This window comes from Coregonus clupeaformis, unplaced genomic scaffold (genome assembly GCF_020615455.1).
Source record: "Coregonus clupeaformis isolate EN_2021a unplaced genomic scaffold, ASM2061545v1 scaf1217, whole genome shotgun sequence".
Taxonomy (NCBI): domain Eukaryota; kingdom Metazoa; phylum Chordata; class Actinopteri; order Salmoniformes; family Salmonidae; genus Coregonus; species Coregonus clupeaformis.
The window spans coordinates 83,216-98,813 of NW_025534671.1; the positions used below are offsets into that span (position 1 = coordinate 83,216).

General features: G+C 46.3%; 1 protein-coding gene across 1 annotated transcript in view; it reads left to right on the forward strand.

Moving 5' to 3' along the window:
* The first annotated feature begins 7,386 nt into the window (after positions 1–7,386).
* LOC121561600 overlaps positions 7,387–15,598 on the forward strand; it is a 28,021-nt gene continuing 19,809 nt past the window's right edge. Inside the window, exons 1-7 of the mRNA XM_045217752.1 lie at positions 7,387–7,412; positions 7,500–7,612; positions 7,810–7,861; positions 8,059–8,265; positions 8,534–8,877; positions 9,039–9,558; positions 9,755–9,898. Of these exons, the coding sequence (XP_045073687.1) occupies positions 7,503–7,612; positions 7,810–7,861; positions 8,059–8,265; positions 8,534–8,877; positions 9,039–9,558; positions 9,755–9,898 (1,377 nt within the window). The 5' untranslated portion in view covers positions 7,387–7,412; positions 7,500–7,502. The remainder of the gene's footprint in view (positions 7,413–7,499; positions 7,613–7,809; positions 7,862–8,058; positions 8,266–8,533; positions 8,878–9,038; positions 9,559–9,754; positions 9,899–15,598) is intronic.

Sequence of the window (15,598 nt, forward strand, 5' to 3'; positions counted from 1 at the left end):
TTGGTGATTGGATAGAAATAAATTCAAACAAATAGGCAGAGAGGCGTGTCTTAGCTTGTATTACAAAGCGTGTGTGTGTGTGTGTGTGTGTGTGTGTGTGTGTGTGTGTCTGTCTGAAGCTGTTTGTCTCTGTCTGTCCATCTGTCTGTCTGTCTCTCTCTCTCTCTCTGTCTGTCCATCTATCTCTCTCTCTGTCTGTCTAGGGCCTAGGTCATGTTTAAATTAAGGGATTAACATTTGCCAGGTATAATCTTTGGGATTTGACTCCTTGATGTTAAATTGGGAAATATATTTTTGGGTGGTGGTGGTGGAGGAGGAATAATGGTCTGGGGCTGTTTTTCATGGTTCAGGCTCCTTAGTTCCAGTGAAGGGAAATCTTAACGCTATAGCATACAATGACATTCTAGACCATTCTGTGCTTCCAACTTTGTGGCAACAGTTTGGGGAAGGCCCTTTCCTGTTTCAGCATGACAATGCCCCCGTGAACAAAGCGAGGTCCATACAGAAATGGTGTTTAGAGATCGGTGTGGAAGAACTTGACTGGCCTGCACAGAGCCCTGAACTCAACCCCCTTCGAACACCTTTGGGATGAATTGGAACGCCGACTGCGAGACAGGCCTAATCGCCCAACATCAGCGCCCGATCTCACTAATGCTCTTGTGGCTGAATGGAAGCAAGTCCCAGCAGCAATGTTCCAACATCTAGTGGAAAGCCTTCCCAGAAGAGTGGAGGCTGTTATAGCTGCAAATGGGGACCAATTCCATATTAATGCCCATGATTTTGGAATGAGATGTTTGACGAGCAGGTGTCCACATACTTTTGGCCATGTAGTGTATTTTTGGTTGGTGGAGGAGGTGATTCCTTCTTGATGTTAACCAGAGAGAATATATTTCTGGGTGGTGGTGAAGGTGATTCCTTTCCAATGTAACCCAGAGAGAATATCTTCAGTTCTCCTTTCTTCACCTCTTTCTTCCTCTTACCCGGAGAGAGACTCTTCAGTGACACAGACTCCTTCCTAGAGTTACCCAATGACAGCCTCTTGATTGAGGGTGACTCCGTCCTCTTCCCGGCCAATGAAAACCTCTTCTTGGGAGTAAGGACCTCCCTCTTTAGGATCTCCACTGACAGTTTGTCCAGAGTAGGAAGAATGATGCTTCTCTTCTGTTTCTTACTGGATAGCGCCCCCTTCAGTTCACTCCAGGTCAACACTGAGTCCTGTTTCTTCTTTTGGCCATGTACTAATCCAGGCACTTGTGCCATCAAACCAATTTATCCAGAACGCAGCAGCCTGCCTGGTTTTCAACCTTCCCAAGATCTCTCCTGTCACCCTGCTCCTCCGCACACTCCACTGGCTTCCAGTCGAAGCTCTCATCCACTACAAGACCATGGTACTTGCCTACGGAGCAGCAAGAGGAACTGCCCCTCCCTACCTTCAGGCTCTGCTCAAACCCTACACCCCAACCCAAGAACTCTGTTCTGCCACCTCTGGTCTCTTGGCCCTCCCACCCCTACGGGAGGGCAGCTCCCGCTCAGCCCAGTCCAAGCTCTTCTCTGTCCTGACACCCCAATGGTGGAACCAGCTTCCCTCTGAAGCTAGGACAGCAGAGTCCCTGTCACTCTTTCGAAAGCACCTGAAACCCTACCTCTTCGAACAGTATCTTAAATAATCCCACAGTCTACTGAAGGGAGTGGCTCTCCCATAGACACCAATGATAGCAGCCGGGTCCGGTCTACTGAAGGGGTTTGGCTCTCCCATAGACACCAATGATAGCAGCCGGGTCCGGTCTACTGAAGGGGTTGGCTCTCCCATAGACACCAATGATAGCAGCCGGGTCCGATCTACTGAAGGGGGTGGCTCTCCCATAGACACCAATGATAGCAGCTGGGTCCGGTCTACTGAAGGGGTTTGGCTCTCCCATAGACACCAATGATAGCAGCCGGGTCCGATCTACTGAAGGGGGTGGCTCTCCCATAGACACCAATGATAGCAGCTGGGTCCGTTCTACTTAGTTCATTGAGGTCTCACTTCCGTTTCCTTTTCTGTCTCTCTCTTTATCAGCTCACCACTCCCCGCCCCTCCCGCTCAGAGAAAAGGGGTGTATTCATTAGTCTGACAAACCTTTTTTCATCAAAAAAATAATAAGAATTGGCTATGAAAATAGGAGTATCTATTAGACGAATTCAGATAGTTCCCTCCCTGTTCCGATTGGCTCTGTTTTGGTTCTGTTAGGTTCCTAGTGACTACACACCAGAACAGAAGGATCCGGGTGTCTGGCAGGTTCAACTAAATAAAAACTAAATTCAGGGCAGCAGGTAGCTTAGTGGTTAAGAGCGTTGTGCCAGTAACCGAAAGGTCGCTGGTTCTAATCCCCGAGCCGACTAGGTGAAAAATCTGTCGATGTGCCCTTGAGCAAGGCACTTAACCCTAATTGCTCCTGTAAGTCGCTCTGGATAAGAGCGTCTGCTAAATGACCAATTATTTATTACACCATTCTGTACATATGTATAACATTTGCATGTAGCTGTTATGAATGCATAGAGCTGTTATGGACGAATGGAGCTGTTAGGAATGCATGGAGCTGTTAGGAATGCATGGAGCTGTTAGGAATGCATGGAGCTGTTAGGAATGCATGGAGCTGTTAGGAATGCAGGGAGCTGTTAGGAATGCAGGGAGCTGTTAGGAATGCATGGAGCTGTTAGGAATGCATGGAGCTGTTAGGAATGCATGGAGCTCTAATGAATTCTTATAGCAAGTTATGATACGCTATAGGGGCAATTATCACATCATGTTGTCATGGATATATATCAACGTTAACTGTGCATTGATGAGACGTTACGCCTAAATAGACAGACCAGACAGACAGTTCAGTACCTACATGAATCATTTATTGACCATTTTGATACCTTCTGGAAACAAAGCTTGTATTATAAGGAGGATGGGATCCATCCAAATCATTTGGGTTCCTGGATCATTTCACAGCATTATAAGGCTGCGTTGAGACAATGACTTATCAATGACCCAAGTCCAGCTCATTTAATCCCTACGTCATTGTGTCGCTGAGTTGTCATAATGCTTCAGCAAATGTACATTATCCTAGGGACATTGGAAGACACAATGTAAATAACCTAATTTATGTCCCTCTTACTGCCCGGAATGCCTCTGCTGATCCTACAGCTATTGTATGCAGTACTCATATGCCTATGAACCAGAGTAATACTGTTGCCACTGAGGTGGTGTGCCCTAGTAGGAAGTCCACTGTGTGCAGCTCACCCTGCACTAATAAAAATAACCAGAATATGTCTACCTCTGCTAAGCTTCCCAGTAAAGCAAGAAAAAGAATGAAGCATTCCAGAAAAGTGTTAAAAATAGCCCAAGTTAACATATGTAGCTTAAGAAACAAGGTTCATGAAATCAATAATTTGCTAGTAACAGATGACATTCATATTCTGACAATCTCTGAAACTCACTTAGATAATACCTTTGAGTGTTAGCAACACAGGGTTATTACATTTATAGAAAATACAGAAATGCTAACGGGGCGGTGTTGCTGTCTATATTCAGAACCACATTCCTGTAAAGCTTAGAGAGGATCTCATGTTAAATACTGTTGAAGTAATATGGCTACAGGTTCACCTGCCTAGACCACCAAATGCTAACAGTCAGTATCTGCTATAGACCACCAAATGCTAACAGTCAGTATCTGGATAACATGTGTGAAATGCTTGATAATGTATGTGATATCAATAGAGAGGTATACTTTCTGGGTGATTTAAATATTGACTGGCTTTCATCAGGCTGCCCACTCAAGAGAAAGCTTCAAACTGTAAACTAGTGCCTGCAACCTGGTTCAGGTTATCAATCAACCTACCAGGGTAGTTACAAACAGTACAGGAACTGAAATCATCAACATGTATTGATCACATCTTTACTAATGCTGCAGACATTTGTTTGAAAGCAGTATCCAAAATCCATCGGATGTAGTGATCACAATATAGTAGCCATATCTAGGAAAACCAAAGTTCCAAAGGCTGGGCCTAATATAGTGTGTAAGAGGTCATACAATAAGTTTTGTAGTGATTCCTATGTTGCTGATGTAATAATATTTGTTGGTTCGTGGTGTGTACTGAGGAGCAAACAGACACTGCACTTGACACATTTTTGAAATTGCTTATCCCAGTTACTAATAACAATGCACCCATTAAGAAAATGACTGTAAAAACTGTTAAATCCCCGTGGATTGATGAGGAATTGAAAAATTGTATAATTTAGAGGGATGAGGCAAAAGATATGGCAAATAGGTCTGGCTGTACAACCGATTGGCAAACATACTGCAAATTGAGAAATCATGTGACTGAACTGAATAAAAAGAAGAAACTACACTATGAAACAAAGATAAATGACATTGAATTATAGTAAAAAGCTTTGGAGCACCTTAAATGACATTTTGGGCAAAAAGGCAAACTCCGCTCCCATCATTGAATCAATGGCTCATTCATCACAAAACCCACTGATATTGCCAACTACTTTAATTATTAGCAAACTTAGGCATGACATGCCAACAACAAACGCTGACACTATACATCCAAGTATATCTGACCAAATTATGAAAGACAAGCATTGTAATTTTGAATTCCGTAAAGTAAGTGTGGAAAAGTATTATTGTCTATCAACAATGACAAGCCACCGGGGTCTGACAACTTGGATGGAAAATTACTGAGGATAATAGAGGTCGATATTGCCGCTCCTATTTGCCATACCTTCAATTTAAGCCTACTAGAAAGTGTGTGCCCTCAGGCCTGGAGGGAAGCAACATTTATACCCCTACCTGAGAATAGTAAAGCCCCCTTAACTGGCTCAAATAGCCGACCAATCAGCCTGTTCCCAACTCCTAGTAAACTTTTGGAAAAAAATGGTAATTGACCAGATAAAATGCTATTTTACAGTAAACAAATTGACAACAAACTTTCAGCACGCTTATAGGGAAGGACATTCAACAAACACAGCACTTACACAAATGACTGAAATTGATGATAAAAAGATTGTGGGGGCTGTTTTGTTTGACTTCAGTGCGGCTTTTGACGTTATCGATCATAGTCTGCTGCTGGAAAAACGTATGTGTTATGGCTTTACACCCCCTGTTATATTGTGGATGAAGAGTTACCTGTCTAACAGAACACAGAGGGTGTTCTTTAATGGAAGCCTCTTCAACATAATCCAGGTAGAATCAGGAATTCCCCAGGGCAGCTGTCTAGGCCCCTTACTTTTTTCAATCTTTAGTAAAGCCAGTGTGTCTGTGTATGCGAATGACTCAACACTATACACGTCAGCTACCACAGCGACTGAAATGACAGCAACACTTAACAAAGAGCTGAGGTTAGTTTCAGAATGGGTGGCAAGGAATAAGTTAGTCCTAAATATTTCAAAAACTAAAAGCATTGTATTTGGGACAAATCATTCACTAAACCCTAAACCTCAACTAAATATTGTAAGGAATTATGTGGAAATTGAGCAAGTTGAGGAGACTAAACTGCTTGGAGTAACCCTGGATTGTAAACTGTCATGGTCAAAGCATATTGATACAACAGTAGCTAAGATGGGGAGAACTATGTCCATAATTAAGCGCTGCTCTGCCTTCTTAACAGCACTATCAACAAGGCAGGTCCTACAGGCCCTAGTTTTGTCGCACCTGGACTACTGTTCAGTCATGCGGTCAGGTGCCACAAAGAGGCACTTAGGAAAATTGCAATTGGCTCAGAACAGGGCAGCACGGCTGGCCCTGGATGTAAACAGAGAGCTAACATTAATAAAATGCATGTCAATCTCTCCTGGCTCAAAGTGGAGGAGAGATTGACTTCATCACTACTTGTATTTGTGAGAGGTATTGACATGGCATCGGACACCCATGCATACCCCAGAAGACATGCCACCAGAGGTCTCTTCACAGTCCCCAAGTCCAGAACAGACTATGGGAGGAGCACAGTACTATATAGAGCCATGACTACATGGAACTCTATTCCACATCAAGTAACTCATGCCAGCAGTCAAATTAGATTTAAAAAACGGATAAAAAATACACCTTATGGAACAGCGGGGACTGTGAAGCAACACAAACATAGACACATGCACACAAACTCATGATAACGTACGCACTATACACACATGTACACATGGATTTTGTGTTCTAGATATGTGGTAGTAGAGTAGAGGCCTGAGGGCACACACTTAATATGTTGTGAAATCTGTTATGAATGCATTGTAAAGTTTGTTGTCATGTTTTTAAAATGTATAACTGCCTTTATTTTGCTGGACCCCAGGAAGAGTAGCTGCTGCCTATGGGGAATCCATAATAAATATAAATGACCATGCTACCAATGGATCTTCATCTGTCATTCATGAACTAAGATACCGAAGGACAATGAAGTCAGGTTACAACAGCAGCCAAACCCCTTCAGTAGAAAACCAGAGGTCCCCCTAAACCTACACAATGTCATTAGTAGAAGATATAATCACAGTCATTTCTTCTAAACCTTGACATGGCCCTAAATGAACGTTACAACAATCTGATGGACCCCTCCTTCTCCTCTTCTGTGTGAATATTGTAGGGCCTTAATGAACATTACAACAATCTGATGGACCCCTCCTTCTCCTCTTCAGTGTGAATATTGAAGGGCCTTAATGAACGTTACAACAATCTGATGGACCCCTCCTTCTCCTCTTCAGTGTGAATATTGAAGGGCCTTAATGAACGTTACAACAATCTGATGGACCCCTCCTGCTCCTCTTCAGTGTGAATATTGAATGCAGGGTAAAGGGGTCCAGTGAACAAGTCATTGTACGTGTGCAGGTGTGTCATAGCGTCAGAGGAGACGCTGTAAAAGGACAGCGTGCTGGCCGGCCAGTCCAGAAACACCCCAATGCAATTAGTGGTAGTGGTGCCTTCTCCTGAATATGCAACTTAATCTATAGCAAACGCGCATTCTTCATTCAAGTCAATCAATATTTTTTATTGTTCTCAGTAAGGTAAGTAGGTCTTCCCATAATGAGAATGACCGATATTGCACGCATTCGACATTTGAGAAAAATAACGTTACTTGGATCATATCGAATCTATTAGATATACAACCAATTTATCGACAATCTAAGATGACTTGCTTCCTCATCATAATTAAGATCTCATTAATCTCATCTGCATTTTCATTGTTTATATTGCATGGTCTTGTTCTATGTAAGGTATAATATATATTCTTCCCATTTAGATAACTTTTACCAGCATGAATTAATAAAAGATAGATGTACTGCTGTAGACATCTGGTGTTGGGTACTGTGCTCAGTAACCCTCGCTCTTTCTGCAGGGTTTTGGCCAACAACAATTCATAATCAATAAGGCCTCATCACTCTCCATGGAGGAGCAGTTCGTTTTTGCCATGAACCAATTCATATCACTCTCTGATTGCCACATTCTAACTGGTTAAGTCACTAATTGAAGACTCTATTGCAGAAAATGCTCAAGAGGCAATTCTGTATGCTGAAAGCCCAGGGAAGGCTCCCACTGGACCTCCCTCTGAGACCAATGAAGGCCTGGCTCCTGGCAGGGAAAAGAGTCTTCCTGGAGTAAGTGCAGTGTTCTCAGACTATTTTTAAATACGAAGTACGAAACTTTATACTTCATTTAGGTAACTTGAGTTTATCACATCAGTACACAAGGCCAAATAATAACCTGAATGTATCAAAATATATTAGATGATAGCAATAGTTTGATGGATAGTGTAGACAGACACAGTCTGATACATTTCCATATTCACATGAAGGCGTGAGGCAGAGACATGGAAGAGATGGAGGAAGGTCTCTGTAGCTGAATTGGTGAGGACTCTGTAGAGCAAACAGTACACCCACTGTAAAGCACTTCAAATATCAGCAAGCTCATTTTTGTACCCAGAGAAAAGCAATAGCTATCAGTTCAAATTCATAATTTCCCCCATCATTTCAATGATGGACCAGTGTCCAGTCTCACCTGGTACATCAACAGTCTTTTAATGACATATTATGTTGTTACATAGACTTGGGATGCAAAGAGGGGCCTGGAATTACAGGAAACAGAGACAGAGATAGTTATCCTGCTCAGTGGCCAGAGAGTTCAGGATGAATTAAGGATACCAAATGTCATCGTGGACACTGCGCCCGACGGAGACATCCAGCTTCTGAAAGAGGAGCGTTGGAAGTTGAACTTCTTGCACCTAAAGGATGAGACATGCCTGGCCACTGAGGTAAGACATAAGAGCCATCTACAATGCCAATATTGTTTCTTTGAATAAAATGTCAAGCATCTTTGTCGTTTCTGTGTATAATATGGTGGTAAAAGTTGGTCAATATTACATAGGAGTTACTATCAACGTTGGATGTCTTTGGTTTGTTTTATTTGTGAAACAGCTATAGGATATCAATCAATCACATTTATTTATAAATCCCTTTTTACATCAGCAGATGTCACAAAGTGCTATACAGATAGTTATGTATGTCTCTGTCCATTTACAGCTCTCTGAGCTTTATGGACATTCTGAGACCTCTTCAAAGGAAACTCTAATTGAAGAGAAAAGACCAAAGACCAAGTGCCCGGCCAGTGTCGCTGGGGCTGCTGACATTGACAACACCAACGAGGAGGCTTCAGTGGAGTCTCCGAATAACAATGTGGTGGATGTCCAGGCTGAACCGCTGGCCCTGGTCGGTGTGGAGAAAGAGGCTGCTGGAGATGGAAAGGTCCTCAGCAAGGTGGTGAAGCCCAAAGTGTGGCTGAAGGAGGGTTGTAAAGTTCAGCTAACCCGAAAATTCTATGATATGATTGCGGAACTACCAAAGGTAAGGAACAAGAAGCCTGTTTCGTAAGTGTCTTTCCAAGTTGGGTGTATCAGAGTTGTCTCAAACTGGACAATATTACAAATGAGCTTCTATACATTTTGACTTTAGATGTCTGTGGTATGTTTTTTGAAAAACGACAGCTGTGTTGTTCTTGCTCTTTCATTACGCTGCATTGTCTGTTTAGTCCTATTTCGGATCCACCGAGAGCCTTCCTGAGGTGTGCAGCAGAGGTCCTGAGGCCTCAAACGCGAGTGGAAGAGGTGTGCAGTGACACGAAGAAGACAGAGTGTACTGGAAATCATCTGAAAACGGGAAATGGCCTATGCAAGGTTGTGCAGCTATCCACTGAGAGCCGTCCTGAGGTGTGCAGCAGTCCTGAGGTGTGCATCAGAGTGCCTGAGGTGTTCAGTGGAGGTCCCGAGGTATGCAGTGGAGTGCCTGACATGTGCAGTGGAGTGCCTGAAGTGTTCAATGGAGGTCCTGAGGTGTGCAGGGGAAGTCCTGAGGTGTTCAGTGAGGTGCCTGAGGCACCAAACGCAGTGGAAGAGGTGTCCAGTGACAAAAAGAAGACAGCGGCTGCTGAAAACCTTCTGGACACTGAAAATGTCCTTAGCAAGGTGGTGAACCCCAAAGGGTGGCTGAAGGAGGGCTGGGAAGATCAGCTGCACCGAGACTTCACTAATATGATTGCAAAACTCCCAAAGGTAATGAACAAGAAGCCTGTTTTGTAAATGAAAGGTCAAGCATCTTTGAAAGTTGGGTGTATCAGGGTTGTCTCAATCTGGACAATATTATAAATTAGCTACTATAATCTTAGACTTTGGATGTCTGTGGTATGTTTTTTGAAAAACGACAGATGTGTTGTTCTTGCTCTTTCATTACGCTGCATTGTCTGTTTAGTCCTATTTCGGATCCACCGAGAGCCTTCCTGAGGTGTGCAGCAGAGGTCCTGAGGCCTCAAACGCAGTGGAAGAGGTGTGCAGTGACACAAAGAAGACAGAGTCTACTGGAAACCATCTGAAAACGGGAAATGGCCTAAGCAAGGTGGTGAAGCTATCCACTGAGAGCCGTCCTGAGGTGTGCAGCAGTCACGACCGTCTGAAGGAGGAGACCAATGCGCAGCGTATGCGAGTGAACATGATGATTTTATTAACTTAAGGCAACCACGAAGAAAACAACAAATGACGATCCGTGAAGTTCTATACTGAATACTACTAACAGCAACAAAGAAACAATAACCCACAACACAAAGTGAACTCACACAGTATAAATAGTGGCTCCCAATCAGAGATAACGAGCCGACAGCTGACACTCGTTACCTCCGATTGGGAGTCATCTGACTAATCAAGAACAATTAACCAAACATAGAAAATGCACAAACCAGAAATCCCCAACATAGAAATACACCCAAACAATGAAACTAAACAACCCTGGCTCAAATATCAAGGTCCGTGGAGCCAGAGTGTCACATTACCCCCTAAAGGTGCGACCTCCGGGGGCACTCAGCATACAGTCTCGGGAGGGTCTGGGTGGCGTCTGTCCCTGGTGGCGGCTCTGGCCCAGGTCGTGGTCCCCACCCCACCTTAGTCACTATCCGCTCCGTATTCCCTTCCTCATGACCACCCCCCAACCTAAACCCCACTGGATTATGGGCGCACCGGACTACGGGCAGTACCGGACTAAGGGGCAGTACCTGACTAGATGGCGGATCCTGGCTGGCTGGCTCTGGCGGATCCTGGCGGGACGGCTCTGGCGGATCCTGGCGGGACGGCTCTGGCGGATCCTGGCACGGACGGCTCTGGCGGATCCAGGCTGGACGGCTCTGGCGGATCCAGGCTGGGCTGGCTCTGGCGGATCCTGGCTGGACGGCTCTGGCGGATCCTGGCTGGGCTGGGCTCTGGCGGATCCTGGCTGGCTGACGGATCTGGCGGATCCTGGCGGGCTGACGGATCTGGCTGCTCATGGCTGGCTGACGGATCTGGCTGCTCGCTGGCTGGGATCTGGCTGCTCATGGCTGGCTGCGGATCTGGCTGCTCGCGGCTGGCTGGCGGTCTGGCTGTCATGGCTGGCTGGCGGGTCTGGCTGCTCATGGCTGGCTGACGGATCTGGCTGCTCGTGGCTGGCTGCCGGATCTGGCTGCTCTGGCTGGCTGACGGATCTGGCTGCTCGTGGCTGGCTGGATCTGGCTGCTCATGGCTGGCTGACGGATCTGGCTGCTCATAGCTGGCTGGCGGATCTGGCTGCTCGCGCTTGGCGGGTCTGGCTGTATGGCTGGCGGAAGGTCTGGCTGATCCTGTCTGGCGGAAGGCTCTGGCTGATCCGGTCTGACGGAAGGCTCTGGCTGCTGCCTGTCTGGCGGAAGGCTCTGGCTGCTCCTGTCTGGCCGGAAGGCTCTGGCTGCTCCTGTCTGGCGGAAGGCTCTGGCTGCTCCTGTCTGCAGGGAAGGCTCTGGCTGATCCTGTCTTGGCGGAAGGCTCTGGCTGATCCTGTCTGCGGAAGGCTCTGGCTGATCCTGTCTGGCGGAGAGCTCAGCGGCTCTCCCGGTCTGGCGGACGGCTCTGGGCTCGTGGCAGACGGGCGGCTTTGCAGGCTCGCGCACAGACGGGCAGTTCAGACCGGCGTTAGCGACGGACAGTTCAGACCCGGCGTTGGGCAGGCCGGGCAGTTCAGACGGCGTTGCGGGGGCGGGCAGTTCGACGGCGTCGGGCAGCCGGGCAGTTCAGGGCGCCGTTGGGCAAGACGGGCAGTTCAGACCGGCTTGGGCAGACGGGCAGTTCAGACGGCGTTGGGCAGACGGGCAGTTCAGGGCGCCGTTGAAGCAGACGGCCAGTTCAGGCCGGCTGGCGGCGCACATCGTGGACCTGGTGCGTGGAGTAGGAACAAACCGTGGACTGCACGGAACACCCGCCCACTGGCCTTAACTGGGGATCAAGAACGGACGGACCAGACTGGGAACACCCAGTCTCCGCCGTGCCACAACAACTTCCTCCCTCTACTCGCCAATGGCTCCCGTAATCCGATAGCCCTTCTCTCCTTTTCTCCCTGTGGCAGCCTCCTGCTGCCCAGAGGGCGCCCGAAAGCCATGTGCCCCCCAAAAAATTTTTGGGAGTAACCATGGGCTTCCAGCCTCGACTCCGCGCTTCCTCTTCATACGCACCTCCTCTAGGCGGCAGCTGCCTCCAGCTCTTCACGAGGGCGGTGATATTCCTCCTCAGACCACCTCCTCTCGGCTGCAGCTGCTCCAGCTCTTCACGAGGCGATGATGTTCCTCCGGTTGTACCCAAGGACCCTTTCCAGCCGAATCTCCTCCCATGTCCAAAAGTCCTTAGGGAGGGCATCCATAACTCCTGTATCCAGACCCCTTGCTCCTGGACGCGCTCTTGGTCCTTTTTTGGTGGGTTATTCTGTCACGACCGTCTGAAGGGAGGAGACCAATGCGCAGCGTTTGCAGTGAACATGATGATTTATTAACCTAAGGCAACCACGAAGAAACAACAAATGACGATCCGTGAAGTTCTATACTGAATACTACACAGCAACAAAGAAACAATACCCACAACACAAAGTGAACTCCACACAGTATAAATATGGCTCCCAATCAGAGATAACGAACCGACAGCTGACACTCGTTACCTCCGATTGAGCGTCATGCATACTAATCAAGAACAATTAACCAAACATCGAAAATGACAACCAGAAATCCCCAACATAGAAATACCCAAACAATGAAACTAAACAACCCTGGCTCAAAGATATCAAGGTCCGTGAGCCAGAGGTGTAGAGCAGCGGAGTGACCGAGGCGTTGAACTCAGTGGCAAAGGTGTAAAGCGAAATAAAGAAGCGGAAGAAAAATGGCGTTCTGCGATTCTTCCGACGTGTGTGGAAGTTCTTCACATGCACCATCAGCCTCGCCAAAGAGGAGTGACTCAAGCACAAACACACACACACACAACTCTGGGCCACACTCTGCATCTGAATTTCTCCACCATCTCCACCTTTCCTTTGAACTGCCTATTTTTAATAATAAAAATAAAGGGGACTGAACCCCAACAAAAAAACTGGTTTCATTAGTGTTTTTCATATAACTTGAAATTCATAATGCTTGAAATAACATTTTTATTAATTAATTATCCAGACTATTAAGCTGTTTGAGAAGTACTTATTAAGTACTTATTAATCACAGTATTACTGCATTACACACTAGTAAATATGTACGAAATCATTTGAGACACTTTTGCATATTAATGTAAGTTTGTGGTTGAATGGCTCTACTGTGGGACATTTTCTGATCAACACCAAATCAAACTTTATTTTCAGAGCACATTTCTTACAGATTATGCATTTCAAAGTGTTAGCAAATAAAATAAAAGATTAGAAAGACACAAATAGGTTTTATAAATGAGACAAATTAAAATAGTAAAACAATAACAGTGGACATGAGAGACTAATGCATTAAAATAAATGAAAATAAATAAGATATATACAATAGATAGTATGACTAAGCAGAAGCATGGCTAAAAAGGTATGTCTTAAGCTCTTCAAACTGTCTACAGTTTCTGAGGCCCTCAGATCCTCCGGCAGGCTGTTCCAAAGGCCAGGACCATAGTGGCTGAAGGCAGCCTCACCAAACGTTTTGGTTCTCACCTTTGGAACAACTAAAAGAGGATCTGAGGGACCGACCGGGCACATACAGTACCTTAAAAGCATGTCAGACATGTATTCAGGTGCAGGGCCACGTAGTACTTTAAAAATCCCATACAGCTATTTTAAAATAAATTATAAAACTACAGGCAACATTTACATTTAAATTTACGTCATTTAGCAGACACTCTTATCCAGAGCGATTTACAAATTGGTGCATTCAACTTAGGATAGCAAGTGGGACAACCACTTTTTATTTTTATTTTTATGGGGTGGGTGGGGGTAGAACGATTACTTTTATACTATTCCAGGTTGTTATGATGAGTTTCTCAGGTATCAAAGAATCAAGGATAAATTCTCAGTCATTATGCGATATAACCCCTATTTCTGAGACATGCAATCAAAAAAAACATACATAGAAATAAATTGTGACCATCATGACATCATCCCCACAAATACAAAGATCCGTGACACTTTGTAAATTACATGGATATTACAATATATGCAAATGAATATATCAAAAATAGAAATAACTTCAGTCTTCTTACTTTTACTTATTTATAGGTTCACACCATTCTATGCCAAATTATCCCTTATTATTGTCAGCTTCCTGCTTCTCCTGTTTGTCTCCGGGCCTCTAGAGGTCAGCTGTGTTCCCCCTCTGCCTTAGTTCTTCCTCTGTGTCCTCATTAGTTTGATCCAGGTCACCTGTGCCTTGTTTTCCCTTTAGTATTTTAGCTGTGTGTTTTCCCCTTGTTTCTCACTTGGTTGTTGCGTCCTGACTATGTGTCTCCTGCTTTGTCCCACCGTGTCTGTTCTAGTAAGCTGTTCGAAGTTATCTTTAGTTTGTTTTTCTCCCCTCGTGGAGTTGTTTTGTTTTGCCTCCTGTTTTGGAACATTAAATCAACTTACCTGGAGTATTGCCTTGGGTGTTTCATTTGGGTCCTACAACACCTCCTCTGTGGCTAAGGGGTAGTACCCCAGCTTTCCACATCTGAGACCGGAGTTCTAGCCCGGCTTGTGACAGAATAACCAAGTCACTCATGGACCCAGAAACACTCAGTTCCCAGGACCTGTTGGCGGTGATCACTCGACATGAGGCTTCTTTCCAGCGCCATGAAGCCGTTCTCAGCCGACAAGAGGAGCTGATGGCTAGTCATTCTCAACTCCTGGCCGAAATGATGAGTTCCCTCCGCCAGCTCTTTGAACGCCTCCCTGGTCCTCTCCCTTCCCCCAGGTCACCCCCAGTGACGACAGGCCTTCTCGGTTGGCGGAGCCCCGACTACCACCTCCCAAGCCCTTTTCTGGGGATCCAAGCTCTTGCCAGGGTTTCCTCACCCAATGCTCCCTCACCTTCGAGCTCCAACCCTCAAGTTTTCCCACAGACCGTTCCAAGATTGCCTACATCATTACCCTTCTTTCAGACAAGGCGCTCGCCTGGGCTTCTGCGGTGTGGCAGTCCCAGGAGGCCTGTTGTGACTCCCACGCTGCATTTGTAGAAGAGTTCAAGCGGGTGTTCGATCATCCTGTCAGTGGGCGGGGAGGCTTCCAAGCGCCTACTGTCTCTCCGTCAGGGCCCCCGAAGCACGGCAGATTTTGCCATTGAGTTCGGACCATAGCAGCAAGGAGCGGATGGAATGATGAAGCGCTGAGGGTCTGCTTTCAGGGAGGGTTATCTGAGCCCCCTTCAAGATGAGTTAGCCACCCGGGAACCAGCTGGAGATCTCGAGTCCCTCATAGCCTTGGCCATCCGCCTGGACAATCGTCTAAGAGAGCGGAGAACGGCTCGCCGTCAGGTGTCTCAGTCCCAAGTTCCTCTGAGCAGCTCTGTTTCTCCTGTTTGGACTCCGTCATTCAGAGCTGCCCGGCTCCTGAACTGCCCCAGGATTCCCCGGAGAGCATGCAGTTAGGCCGTTCCAGGCTTTCTCCCAACGAAAGGGAACGTCGCATGAGGGAGCGTCGGTGCCTCTACTGCGGAGTTGCCGGCCACTTCCGCTCCACTTGCCCCGAGCTTTCGGGAAACGCCTGTCCCGCCCAGCTACAGGAGGGTTGTGATGGGGAAAATTAGAGCTCCTCCTACTAACGCGGTCCTAGCTATTCCAG